At 39.4% G+C, this 12,061-nt stretch overlaps 1 protein-coding gene across 1 annotated transcript; it reads right to left on the reverse strand.

The window, feature by feature from the left end:
• Positions 1-1,011: 1,011 nt before the first annotated feature.
• Positions 1,012-10,689, reverse strand: pias1b (protein inhibitor of activated STAT, 1b). The gene is made up of 14 exons (XM_046038189.1): positions 10,619-10,689; positions 8,491-8,920; positions 7,692-7,776; positions 7,400-7,447; positions 6,557-6,647; positions 6,330-6,464; positions 6,129-6,234; positions 5,708-5,781; positions 5,248-5,408; positions 4,730-4,863; positions 4,465-4,642; positions 4,196-4,335; positions 3,065-3,102; positions 1,012-2,972 (listed from the first exon to the last, which is right to left on the reverse strand). Exons 1-14 carry the CDS (start codon positions 10,640-10,642, stop codon positions 2,637-2,639), a joined length of 1,980 nt encoding a protein of 659 aa, XP_045894145.1. The 5' UTR covers positions 10,643-10,689; the 3' UTR covers positions 1,012-2,636.
• Positions 10,690-12,061: the final 1,372 nt, after the last annotated feature.

Consider the following 12,061-nt stretch of genomic DNA (forward strand, 5'->3'; position numbering starts at 1 on the left):
TTGGAAATCAAGGTCCCAGAGTCTGGAGGAAGAGAGGAGAGGCACAGAATCCACGTTGCTTGAAGTCCAGTGTAAAGTTTCCACAGTCAGTGATGGTTTGGGGTGCCATGTCATCTGCTGGTGTTGGTCCACTGTGTTTTCTGAGGTCCAAGGTCAACGCAGCCGTCTACCAGGAAGTTTTAGAGCACTTCATGCTTCCTGCTGCTGACCAACTTTATGGAGATGCAGATTTTATTTTCCAACAGGACTTGGCACCTGCACACAGTGCCAAAGCTACCAGTACCTGGTTTAAAGACCATGGTATCCCTGTTCTTAATTGGCCAGCAAACTCGCCTGACCTTAACCCTATAGAAAATCTATGGGGTATTGTGAAGAGGAAGATGCAATACGCCAGACCTAACAATGCAGAAGAGCTGAAGGCCACTATCAGAGCAACCTGGGCTCTCATAACACCTGAGCAGTGCCACAGACTGATCGACTCCATGCCACGCCGCATTGCTGCAGTAATTCAGGCAAAAGGAGCCTCAACTAAGTATTGAGTGCTGTACATGCTCATACTTTTCATGTTCATACTTTTCAGTTGGCCAACATTTCTAAAAATCCTTTTTTTGTATTGGTCTTAATATTCAAATTTTTGGAGATACTGAATTTGGGATTTTCATTAGTTGTCAGTTTTAGTCATCACAATTAAATGAAATAAACATTTGAAATATATCAGTCTTTATGTAATGAATGAATATAATATCTAAGTTTCACTTTTTGAATGGAATTACTGAAATAAATCAACTTTTTGATGATATTCTAATTATATGACCAGCACCTGTATATGTAGGGAGCAACTTATAGGATAACAGGAAACAAATTAGGTTGCATTTAACACTGTAAAATAGCTCCAAATGTATTACAATGTGTGATTAAGTTTAGGATTTTTGCAAAACAAACTGTAATCTTACTACGTACTGTAACAGAAGAAGACATGCACCTGAATCAGGACTGTCAACTACAAAGATGCACTTTCTTATATCTGTTTAATTCTTACAAATATCAAACAGCACAGTAGACCTTGTAGCGGTTCAAAATGATCAAAGCCTCTATTGAGTTATTGACATCATCTGATAGTAAAACGGACAGAGAAACAGAAAATGTTACAATGCATGTCAAGCAACAATGACATCTTTAAATAGCATTAATTATATAATTACAAAAGAAATATCACATACAATGACAGCAATGCATATCCACAAATCAAAGAAATGCTGAAAATATATATGATAATAAATAATCCTAATTGTAAGCACAAGTCAAGAAAAATAAAAGGGAGGGGAGGCGTTCAATGATTTAAACCTCTGGGCCAAAATGCATTTTGTGATACACTCAAAGGCTATCACAGTTAACCTATAGGCTGTCGCAAATACACTTAACAAAAAGGCTATGCATCCTGTGGCCTCAATAAAGATCAGCATAGCACTCAAACATATGAGCTTTCAGGTAATTCGCAGACACATGCAAAGCTGAAAACTAAGTGTTACTGCAACCGTGAATGCTTCACTGCTCCACACAGCCGTTATGTAAAAAGGCAAGTGCTAAAAATCAAACAAAAAGACATTATGAAATGTTATTAATCCACTTATTCAACAGTTTTTAAGCCTTTCAATTAAATAATCATTAAGTGGACCAGAAACTAGCCTTGTCTTGAAAGTTGAGTCATCATATTTTGTTATGCAAAATAAAACAGATGTACTTGAAAAGACAAAATACACAACATTGCAAATCTTAGATGTGTATACAGGTCCAATTGCATCATGAGACAACAGAAGGCTACTTGCTGGACGAGTGCCATTCATTCACACGCTGAAAAAGCCAGGTCTTAAATACTGACTTAGTCCCAATTTATGTCTCTTAGGTCTGAAATATACAACATTGTTCATATTTGATTTGACTGAAACGGGCGAAGAGCGCAGAGTTATGACAACAGAAGGATCTAGCGTTTGCTTTTGCAATTCTAGTGGCAACAGTTCCTAGGGGCATAAGGAATGCTTCTTTAAAAAACAACATACATCCAACATAACTTACATCATAAATAATTCCTTAAAAACAATAGGACCACAGCATGAATGTCCTACCACAAAAAATCTACAGTGATGGCAAAAATGGCCAGATCTTTCTGCTGTCAAAACATTTGACAGAAATTATGCCATTTAGGAATAAAGTCTTAACACATTTTCTGTTTTGCTGTGACTTGCCTTTTGTACATCTATAACAATGCCCATTTTCTTTATATTCTAAATAACATGTTCCATAAGGTGTCATCTCATTGGGTTCTGTGCACATATACTGAAATAATGCCATTGACATGGAATATCGAAACAAAACTGTAAAAACCAGGTACAAAAGGTACAATATAATCAAAGGACCACATGAAGAGGTGTGAAAAAGTCTTCAGTATTCACAGAAAAATATCAACTGAAGTAACTCACCGGACAAGAAGCGTCCTAAGTTTATATACATATGATAAGTAAAATTGAAAATAGATTTTCCTCTCTGTACATAGCACTGTATTCTTTCATCTTCCTCTTCCTTATTTACAAAGAACCCCTGTTCTCGAGGTCTCTCTTGTTTTTCAGTTCTGTGTGGATCTAGTCAAGAGAGATAACGTCAGATATGGAGCCATAAATGGCTGCCGCCGCTGCAGCCTCCACTGAGGACCTCGACAATCCTGAGATGGTGTGGCTGTCCCTGTCTCGCTCTCTGTCTTTGTCGCGGTCCCGCAGGCTGCTTGAAGACACCAAACTACTGGTGCTGCCACTGTTGCTGCCTCCATTTGCTGCCAGCGTGCTGCTCCCGGGGGTGCCTGGCGGCTCCCTTAACATCTGTGAGGAGCTATAGGGCAGGAAACGGTTGAGAAGCAGGTCGTGGTCCTCTGAGGCCGACGCCGATGCAGCTGCTGCGGCAGCCATCACCATGTTGTAATGCTAACAGGACAGAACAAAGTGATCAATAACACAACAACCAAACAAAAACTGCAGTCGGTGCTGGCAAAGTTCCGGTGTTTGAGTAAATATACCTGATTGTCGCCTTGGAGGAAGGAGAAGAAATTTAGATCTGTAAAAAAGGAAGAAGACTTTTACTTCCATTTACTTCATTCTGGATATACACTATCAAAATTTCCAGTTACAAACTGATTCATTTGTATTTTCTCAATTCTGTCTTAATACAAAACTTGCATGCCATAGAGAGAATGGTGGGTTCCTCAGTCAATCTGTCCATACTGGCTGGGAAGCAATCCCTTCCTGATGTGACTACACTGTTCAGACTTACCAACATTCTCAGCAGTGATACACTGTCAAGGAGGCAAATAACGTATGCTACTGTAAAACCCTTGGCGCCTGACTGCCACAATTTGTGACAGAAATCGCTCTTCTGCTAGAGATTCTGTGCAACTAAAAATTTCCAAGGATTTCATTATCTCCCATGTCCATCATGAATAAACGTCCATAAGTCTGCTTAGAAATCATAGAAATAAAAGACATTCCTTATAACTCCAGATCTGGCCTGAGAATCATCGTTTTCTTTAATTTCAAAGTTATCCAGTAATAGTTGTCATCTATGGGTACACTGCAAACACGAACATAGCTAATTCTGCATACTTTTAATGGTGCCATTTCCCAAAATGTCAACAAATAAAAGGCCCAAGTCATAGCCCGCATCATCAAGAGTTTACGGCAATACTATCCTGTCTACATCCAAAAGCTCTGAAATCAGGAACATTATCCACAGTCTTATTTCCATGCTAAAACTTAAGCTAATATAGTGCTGATAAAGCGCTTCAGCAGACTAAGTCGGACAAATCAAATAGGTATCTTTATCCTGTTAGTCATATGATTTATTGCAACTATCAGCACATAATGCAAGTAAGCGCTGTTTGAGGAAACAAAAAGGAAAAAGACTAACTTTGAAAGATACCTAATTGATTACTCAGACTGCTGAAGCATCATATTAGCTTCAGCTGAACTCTAGACCGCATTGTCCCTCATTTCTTACAGCGTGGCTGCACTAAAGACATATTGCTTCACAGCCAGTATGGACAGGATCATTACTTTGATCAGTAACTTTTTCAACACACATTTTTATTATTTTATTAAGACAGACTTAATCAAAATCTAAACCTATCCTTTAAGGAAAGTGACAGGTCTACCTGGCAGGTCACTAGTTGTGTGATAATAGTGGCGATAGTCCTGGATGAGAGGTGGAGGGGGGGGGATGTAGCTGGTCTCCACAGGGGGCATGCTGGGAGCTCTGGTCACCGGTGAGGCCTGGCTGTGTAGGTTCAGTACTCTGAGAGGAAACAACGCCACGTCAAGTTAGTGATAAAAGAAGTAACACGACAGAGCTGAGCGCAAAGATCCCGAAAACAAATGTGTTTATGGTAATCTCATTGTATTGTTTGTTTGTTTGGAGACTCACCCCTTGTTCGGGGGCGGAGAGACAGGTGACAGCGATGGACAGACCCTTTTAGGCGGAGGCTCGTCATCTAGCTCATCCTCCGAGGAGCTATCCAACGTCAAGTCAATCACATCAACTTTTCTGCTGTTGTCATTAGCTGATCCCCGTTTCTGCTCATGCATTTCTGTCCGAGACGAATCTACAAAGAAACAAGTTTAATCACACCATGCTCACAGATCACAATGAAGACTACGTTTAAAGAATCTGAAACATGCAAGCTACTTACCGCTGTCTACACCATTGTACGAAGCAGACACCTCCTGCACCTCTTTCTTTGACCTCATGGGGGCCCAGTTTCCGTCTTCTTTGAACTGGATTTCATCACAGTCAGAACAGCTATTCAAGATTTCCATAAACAACCTGTGAAAACAACATGACATTTCAATACAGTTTGGCAATTTCGCAAACAGAATTACATAAACTTTAGCACTTCATAGCCTTAAAACCTATATTTTGAAAACACTGTATTGGCACTTTTTAAAGCTACAATTCCTATTCTGGCATTCAGACAAAAACAGCTTCAGCTACAAATAAAAAGATGAAATATGATGCTGGAAGGTCAATTTAAGCTATAGAGGCATGTGTTTGGAAACACAGTGCTTTATAATACCACAAAGAAGGAACCTCTCTCTCTTTTTGTATTATTTTAATTATTTTACGCTCCTCAAAAATCACCAGGTCTCAACCATCACAGTGGACCCATAATATACTGCTTCGCACCAGATGAAGCAGAATTGTGCTCACCCGTCAATAATGAGGTGCTCATACGGAGCCTTCTTGTCACAGACTGGACACACCCAGGTCGGCTTCTTCTCATTCATTTGGATATAAAGTGTAGCATCGAAGCACTGAAGGTGAGAGCATGTCATCGCTCTGCAAGGGATTGTCAGCCTCATCTTCCCCAGCTTTGACACAAAACAAAAAACCCACAAAATAAATGACACTTCTCAGTACCACATTGAATACCGTACCAGTTAGTTTAAAAATGACAAAATATTGTACGACAAAGAAACTGTGCTCTGAGCATATAGCAGATGGAGAAGTACTTTTTGTCTAAATAAAAAAATACAGTTCTTAACTACTTTTAAAAAAATCACTATGTAATTACAATTGTCAATTCATTTCTTGTCGACTAAGTGGTTCTACAGATAACTCTGCAGGCTACCAGTTTTTTTTAAATTAAGCAGTGTAGTGAAGTATTTACAGGACACAGGAGAGAGACTCGTAGACTGGTGGTGGCAATCTCACTCTCTGGATCAGCTGTTAATTTCTCTTTAACTGTGAAAGAAAAAGAAAAACACAAAGATTAAATACAAGAATAACGACTGCTGAATCCAAGTGTGTCATATGCTGAAACTCATGTAATCCTTAATTAATACACAAGGATGTAGAGAAACATCACACTGGGATGCCACATACTTAAAAAATATGACAGAGGAAAAGTTTTATGTGTTTACATAAGGAGCAAAGGAACTTTTGAAAGAATCGTTTTTTTTGGCAGAAGTTATTTATAGAAGTCACTATATGAAAGAAGTCAATTCATGTGGTCTTTTTTAATTTCCTACTGCCTTTCAGATTGTAGTGGCAACACATTGTTTTTACTACAAAAGTAAGTAGCAACTTACTCAGAGCTCTTGAGTGATCGGGGTTCCTAATTCCTTTAGCCCGTAGTCTTTGCAGCAACACTGCAGACGACTGCTGTCGTACCAAATAAACAGCCATGGAAAAACTCTGACAAAACAAATATTTAAAAAAACATTGAGCAAAACAAGTCACACTGAAGTGACTGACACTTGATTCATAAAGCTTTGCGTGGATCTTCTTACCCTCCCAATTTCAGAAGTCCACGACACCACAATTGTGTTGGGAACTGTGGTGGACAGTCGGACAAGAGAGGTTATGTTGATGGGGCGACTGGGCCTTTTTGGTTCAACTCCGTTTTTGGTTGGAGGAAGATATCCCTGCACCCAAAACATCAAACATCAGCAATTTGTTTCTGAGCAACTTGCGGTGTGGTACACGGAAAATGTGACAACAAACTGTCTGAACTCACCGGGAGATTACAGGGTTTGCCGTTCACCTTGACACACAGATTAGGGGGGAAATGATCCTCCTGAGGACAGCTTGTCTCTGATAAACAAAATCTGAAAATGAAGAAGTGAAATTACAGAAGCGATAAAGTCAAATGCTGTTCAGTTGCCACTTTCACAAAAAAGGTTGGCTTGCTTGCTTATTTTACCATTTCAGTTGTGTCAAGTACAGCCATCTCCATCTATGATATAGGAGAGCACTTCTTAAAGGATGGCCATACAGTAAATATTTAATTGTACAACTAAGAAAAAATTCATTTCTTTATGTCATGAAGTATACCCCTGGAATTGAACTGCAAACAAATCTTTAAGCATTTTGGTAAAAATTACACCACTGCTTTGAATAAAGGTTTTGCCAATACTGCACGTTGTGCACCTGTACTGCTCAGTAACACATGTCTACATTTGTGTATTGTTTGTACAAAAAAATGGCTCCAGCTCATTGTGAATAATAGAGCGTGTGCATCTAGAAGACAAGCGTCCGCTGCAGCTTTCTTTCCACAATTCATAACCTGTTTTCATGGTAACTAATCTTGATTCCTATCTTTGTCATTTATCATCACTTATTACAGTTAGATTAAAAATAATAATAAGATTTGAGCCACTAAGATCGGTCTACACTGTGCAGTTATATTTTAAGACTAAAGAAAGACAGAAATAACAAAACTATACAAGTGACATGGCTATTTCTGGTTGCTTCAAACTGAGAGAAGCTAAACACAGAACCACTATTCACTAAGTGCATTTATAATTCTTGATTTAAAGTAGACATTTCTATGATGTCAGGAAAAGTATGTTAGACATACCTTAACTGGACTTGAACAGCAAAGTCACATTTGGTCCCAGATATGTCCCTGAAGAATAAAAAGGGAAGACAGGTCAGGTTGGTCAAAACAGTTTAACACACAGTTTGATAAACAACTCAGTTTACTCCAATTGCTTGCCGTCACATATATCAAATGCTCTCCATGTCATGTACAGGTGAACTTAAAAAATGTTTTGGTCGTTACAATGCTTTCACAGTATTCTTTCTTCTTCTCTCTCATCTCTTTGACAACTTCAACTTGATCGTGTGCAGCATAGAACTTTCTCACTTACATGGAGCTGCTGATCTGCTGAACTTGCTGTGGTGTTAATGCGAAGGCATAACATGCTTCCTGGAACCGTTGACTGTTGTCTGAAGCTAGGAAAAGAAACGAGGAACAGAACATGACAGTCAAGAGGGGGAAACTTACACAAATGACTAGGAACCAGTATCAACTCATAGTGAACTTTCACCAAGCAGGTCATGGTTCCGATATACATATGAGGGACACATTAAAGGAAAAACCTGAATAAAAGAGTGGAGAAATCATCCACTAGGACTCACGGAGTTGTTTGGTGAGTATAAAAATGATGAATTAAATGCCACGGCTAACACCTATGGAAGATTTTGGACCAACATGTAAGGCAATGCTCTTCACCACCATCACCATATGACCAAATGATGTAAAATAAACTTTCATCTTCAAATCTATTTAGTGATGACTGTCTCTTATGCTATATTTCCTTTTGTTATGTCTTGCTATGTTTGTTTTTTCTTTCCATCTGCCATACTCAGGTCTCAGGCAAATTAGATCTTAATCTCAATATGATCACCTAAAAAAACCTGAAATAAAACAATAAATATCTTGTGGAGGAATGGTGTTCATCCCTTCAATAGAGTTCCACAGATATGGCAAGAAGAACTGAAGCTGTTCTGGAGGCTCGTTGTGGCCTGACTCTAAAAGACAATTCATGTTGATTTTTCCTTTAATTTGTCACCTATCTATATGTGGTACTCTACAGTACTCTATCAGTATCCACATGTGGGTAAAGTGTTATCACTACACAGGTGAGCAGGAAGTGGTGAACTCACCCAGGCTGGTTGGCTTAATAAGCTCATCCAGCACGTCGTAGAATGGCAATCTCTGGAGCTTGACATCAGGGTGTACAGGGTGCAGGGCGGAGGGGAGGTGAGGCAGACTCAACTCATGCTTAGGCCCGAGTAAAGAAACAGGCAGCAGAGGCGAAGGGGAACCGTGGCTGTCAAATCCCAGTTGTGCGAGGCCAGCAGGGAGACTGGAGGCAGAGTGAACAGGCAGAGCCAGGTCCACTGGTGAAACCATTTTGGTTGGGAAGCGCCGTCTATAGAGCTCTTTGATCTTCATCTGCACTGCAGGACTGCAACCAGCCTTGAGTAGGTGGAGAGCTTTGGTCAAAAGTTCGTGTTTGCGCCCGTGCTTATTCCGTCCCGCATACCCCAACAACACTTGGAGCTCCGAAACTCGAAGGCTCATTACCATTTGCTGGTGAAAAATGGGAAATGGTCTATTACACCCTTATAAAAACACAGTTTCCTATTCTGATGTAAAGAAACAAGTTTTCTTATCTCTTTTTGACTTCAGACTTTACCATTTAAAAATCATAACCAAATAAAACCAAATAAAATACTTTTATTGTCACATATACAGTTGGCCTCAGTCAGGGGCACTGATTGGCAAAGCCAGCACATTTTTTACATTTATTCAAGTCTTTAATACAAAATGATTAAGGGGATCACTGTGATTATGCCGGTTGTGGAAACAACAACATGAGTTGAGTATCTGTAAAAAATGAATGGAATCCAATACACCAGAGACTTTTGCTTGAGACAGTGTTACAGGGGCGTTAATTCAACTCAGAAAGTAGTTTGTGATTAGTTGTGAATAACAGTATAGTATAGTACAATATGCTCCCCTCCCCCCGTCATCTTGTTGTAGAAGTCAAAACAGAAGCTTCTTACAACATAATACAATCTAACAGATACATTTTTTCTCCCTACAGTGTAATGCAGTCAAATAAAGCAACACCACAAATCTTATCAATTACCATGAAATTGGATCAACACCTCTGTGACAAAATTACATTTTCAAAGGTAGAGTTTTTTGAAAGTCCATTGTATTATGTTACGTTTTATTATCGTAATAAAAAGACAACTTGCAATATGCAAATGTAATCGGCTATCCACTCTGATAATCAAGGTCATCTGTCTGTTAATTGACGAGCTCAATTAGCACTCAACGTGGTCCTGCATAAGGTGTTTGTAAACATCGTCATGAACCTTAAAATCTGGCCTGTTAAAATAAATGTTGTGGGGCATATCACCATATACTATAATCAATAGTTGAGCTAAGAGTTGCTGAGTATATGTTAAATACCGTACAACACCCAAATTTGTTTATACTGTATAGAAACAATAATGAGTGTCAACAATGCAGAGATTCAATGAGCAGATCAAAACTACAATCGTATCATGAGTGTTTTCTGTCAATTAATTAGTAATTACCAACAATAAGAGCAGAAGGTGGAAGGAGGCAGCGTAGATTTAGCATAAACTAGCTTACAGCGCTTGTATGATGCTGGTGATATGACTGAAACAAAACTTTGTTACCGTATTTACTTTATTTTGTGTGTTTGAACAATAATCGCCAACTTGAGTATCATTAAAGCTAACCAGGCTGTGAATAGTGACGTTATTTCGTGGATTAACGTCACCATCACAGCTAACGTTAATCAGAAATAACGCTAATGGAAGCTAAACTGCGCTTGCCTACCAGGGAATAGACAGATCCAATTTTTTAAACAGACATTGCAGTTCACCCGGTGAACTAGTATTACTGTCAGGTAGCTAACACTCCAGTGCCGTTTGGTTCAAAACAGTGACCTGAATGTGGTGTTCATATTTTACTAAAAGCGATGTGTGGCCTTATCTTCAGGTGAGCCGCACAGCAGAGGCAGCCTAACGTAACGTCGGCAACAATAACAAAGCTAATGCTAGCGAGCTAGCTAGCTAGCCAGCTAACATTTGTCCTGTCTCCACTGCTCTGCTGTTTTTTGTATTATATGCTTTGATAACGACACTCATTGGGTCTCTACTGTCAAGTAACAATGGTTCTAGGATTTGAAATGCAAATCTCACTGTGTGAAACGTCTATTTGTCAAGCTAATGTAGGGGCTCGCTTTACCTTCAGTTCCGCACTCTCCGCCATCTTGTTACATTAGGTGCGCAGGCGCAACAGTCATTCTCAAGGGACAGAGCGCGTTATTCCCCCCCCACACCCGTCTTGTGTCAAGTCCCGCCCTGCTGTGCTGTGATTGGCTAATCCTCTGTTTCGACGCGTCCTTGTGATTGGATGCTGGTTAGCGGTCGAATTTTTTCAAGTCCCGCCCGCCAATAATACGAACATATATTATATTTTAACTTAGATGTAGCCTACAAAGGGAATGCAACTCAATTTAACTCTACGTTTAACGGTAGACCATTTGCTACTCAGCAAATCATGTATTCATAACCATAACTTTATTCAATGTACATATTAAGTAGGCTTCAAGGTAGATTTATTATTTTCTAACACAGGGTTGTATAAAGAAAATACGTTGTAGTTCCCTTTATGCTCCTCACAAAAACAAACGTCATTATTATTATTATTATTATTATTGTGCCCATGATCTATTTTAGACTACATGGTGGAGTTCTGAGGATGAATTAAGGATGACACAGCCTTAGGGAAGAAGCTGCTGTGAAGTCTGGTGGTACAACAGCAAATATTTCTGTAGGCCTAGTTCTTGCCAGAGCTTGGCCCGAGAATTTTACCTTCTTAAGTTTCTTTAATACAATACAATACATGCGTAGAGATGTGAGATGACCATATCAGGTTCTCAGTGATACTGAAGAATCTTAAACTATTAATCTGCTCCACCTCAGCTCTATATACAAACTGTGTGTCTTTTCCTCATTTTCCTCATACATGATTTTGATGACGTTGAGCAGTAGGTTGTTCTCTGTGCACCACTCTGCCATCTTGTTTCCCTCGAGAAAACAAAGGGTTAGAGAACGGTATCAGATATCTAAACAGGCAAACTATTTAAAATGAAAGTAGGCCTATTTCAGTTAAAATAACATTTGTTATTTTATCTTGTTTTAGGGAAAATACTATGCTTGTTACCCATATACACATAACCTTGTTGCTTGTGCCCCTCAGAAATATTACTGTCAGTGGGGTTAATTAACTAATCAGATCTTTCCTATTTCGTAACAAAGACCGAGCAGAAACCCAATGCAATAAGTCACTAGCGAGGGAGCGCCTATAGGATCTCTACCATCCTCTGCTAGCACCCTAGCCAATCACAGCACAGTAAAGGCGGGACTTGACGCAAAACGGGTGGGGGAAAATAACGCGGACAGAGTCAATTCCAAATAGTCTTCGCAGCAGACAGCAGGGGGCGGTGCCGTATCATAGAAAACAACAGGGTAGTTGGAGATCATATGCCTTTTATCTCTATAATCTCCCATTTCATTTGCTTGAGAGATTTTCGTTTTTCTAGTACACAAATAGGCCTACAAAAAATAACGGACTGGTTAGGCCTATGTATGCTCGAGGTGAGTTTTTTTCCTTTAAAAAAGCCTA

Source organism: Micropterus dolomieu, linkage group LG22 (assembly GCF_021292245.1).
Source record: "Micropterus dolomieu isolate WLL.071019.BEF.003 ecotype Adirondacks linkage group LG22, ASM2129224v1, whole genome shotgun sequence".
NCBI lineage: Eukaryota > Metazoa > Chordata > Actinopteri > Centrarchiformes > Centrarchidae > Micropterus > Micropterus dolomieu.

Excerpts from the sequence above, each read along its gene's own strand:
- pias1b (XM_046038189.1), bottom strand. The coding sequence starts at position 10,642 with ATGGCGGAGAGTGCGGAACTGAAG. Across the intron at positions 3,103-4,195 it reads CACAACTAGTGACCTGCCAG|ATCTAAATTTCTTCTCCTTC; the intron begins GTAGACCTGTCA and ends CCTTTTTTACAG. Across the intron at positions 2,973-3,064 it reads TCCTCCAAGGCGACAATCAG|CATTACAACATGGTGATGGC; the intron begins GTATATTTACTC and ends CTGTCCTGTTAG.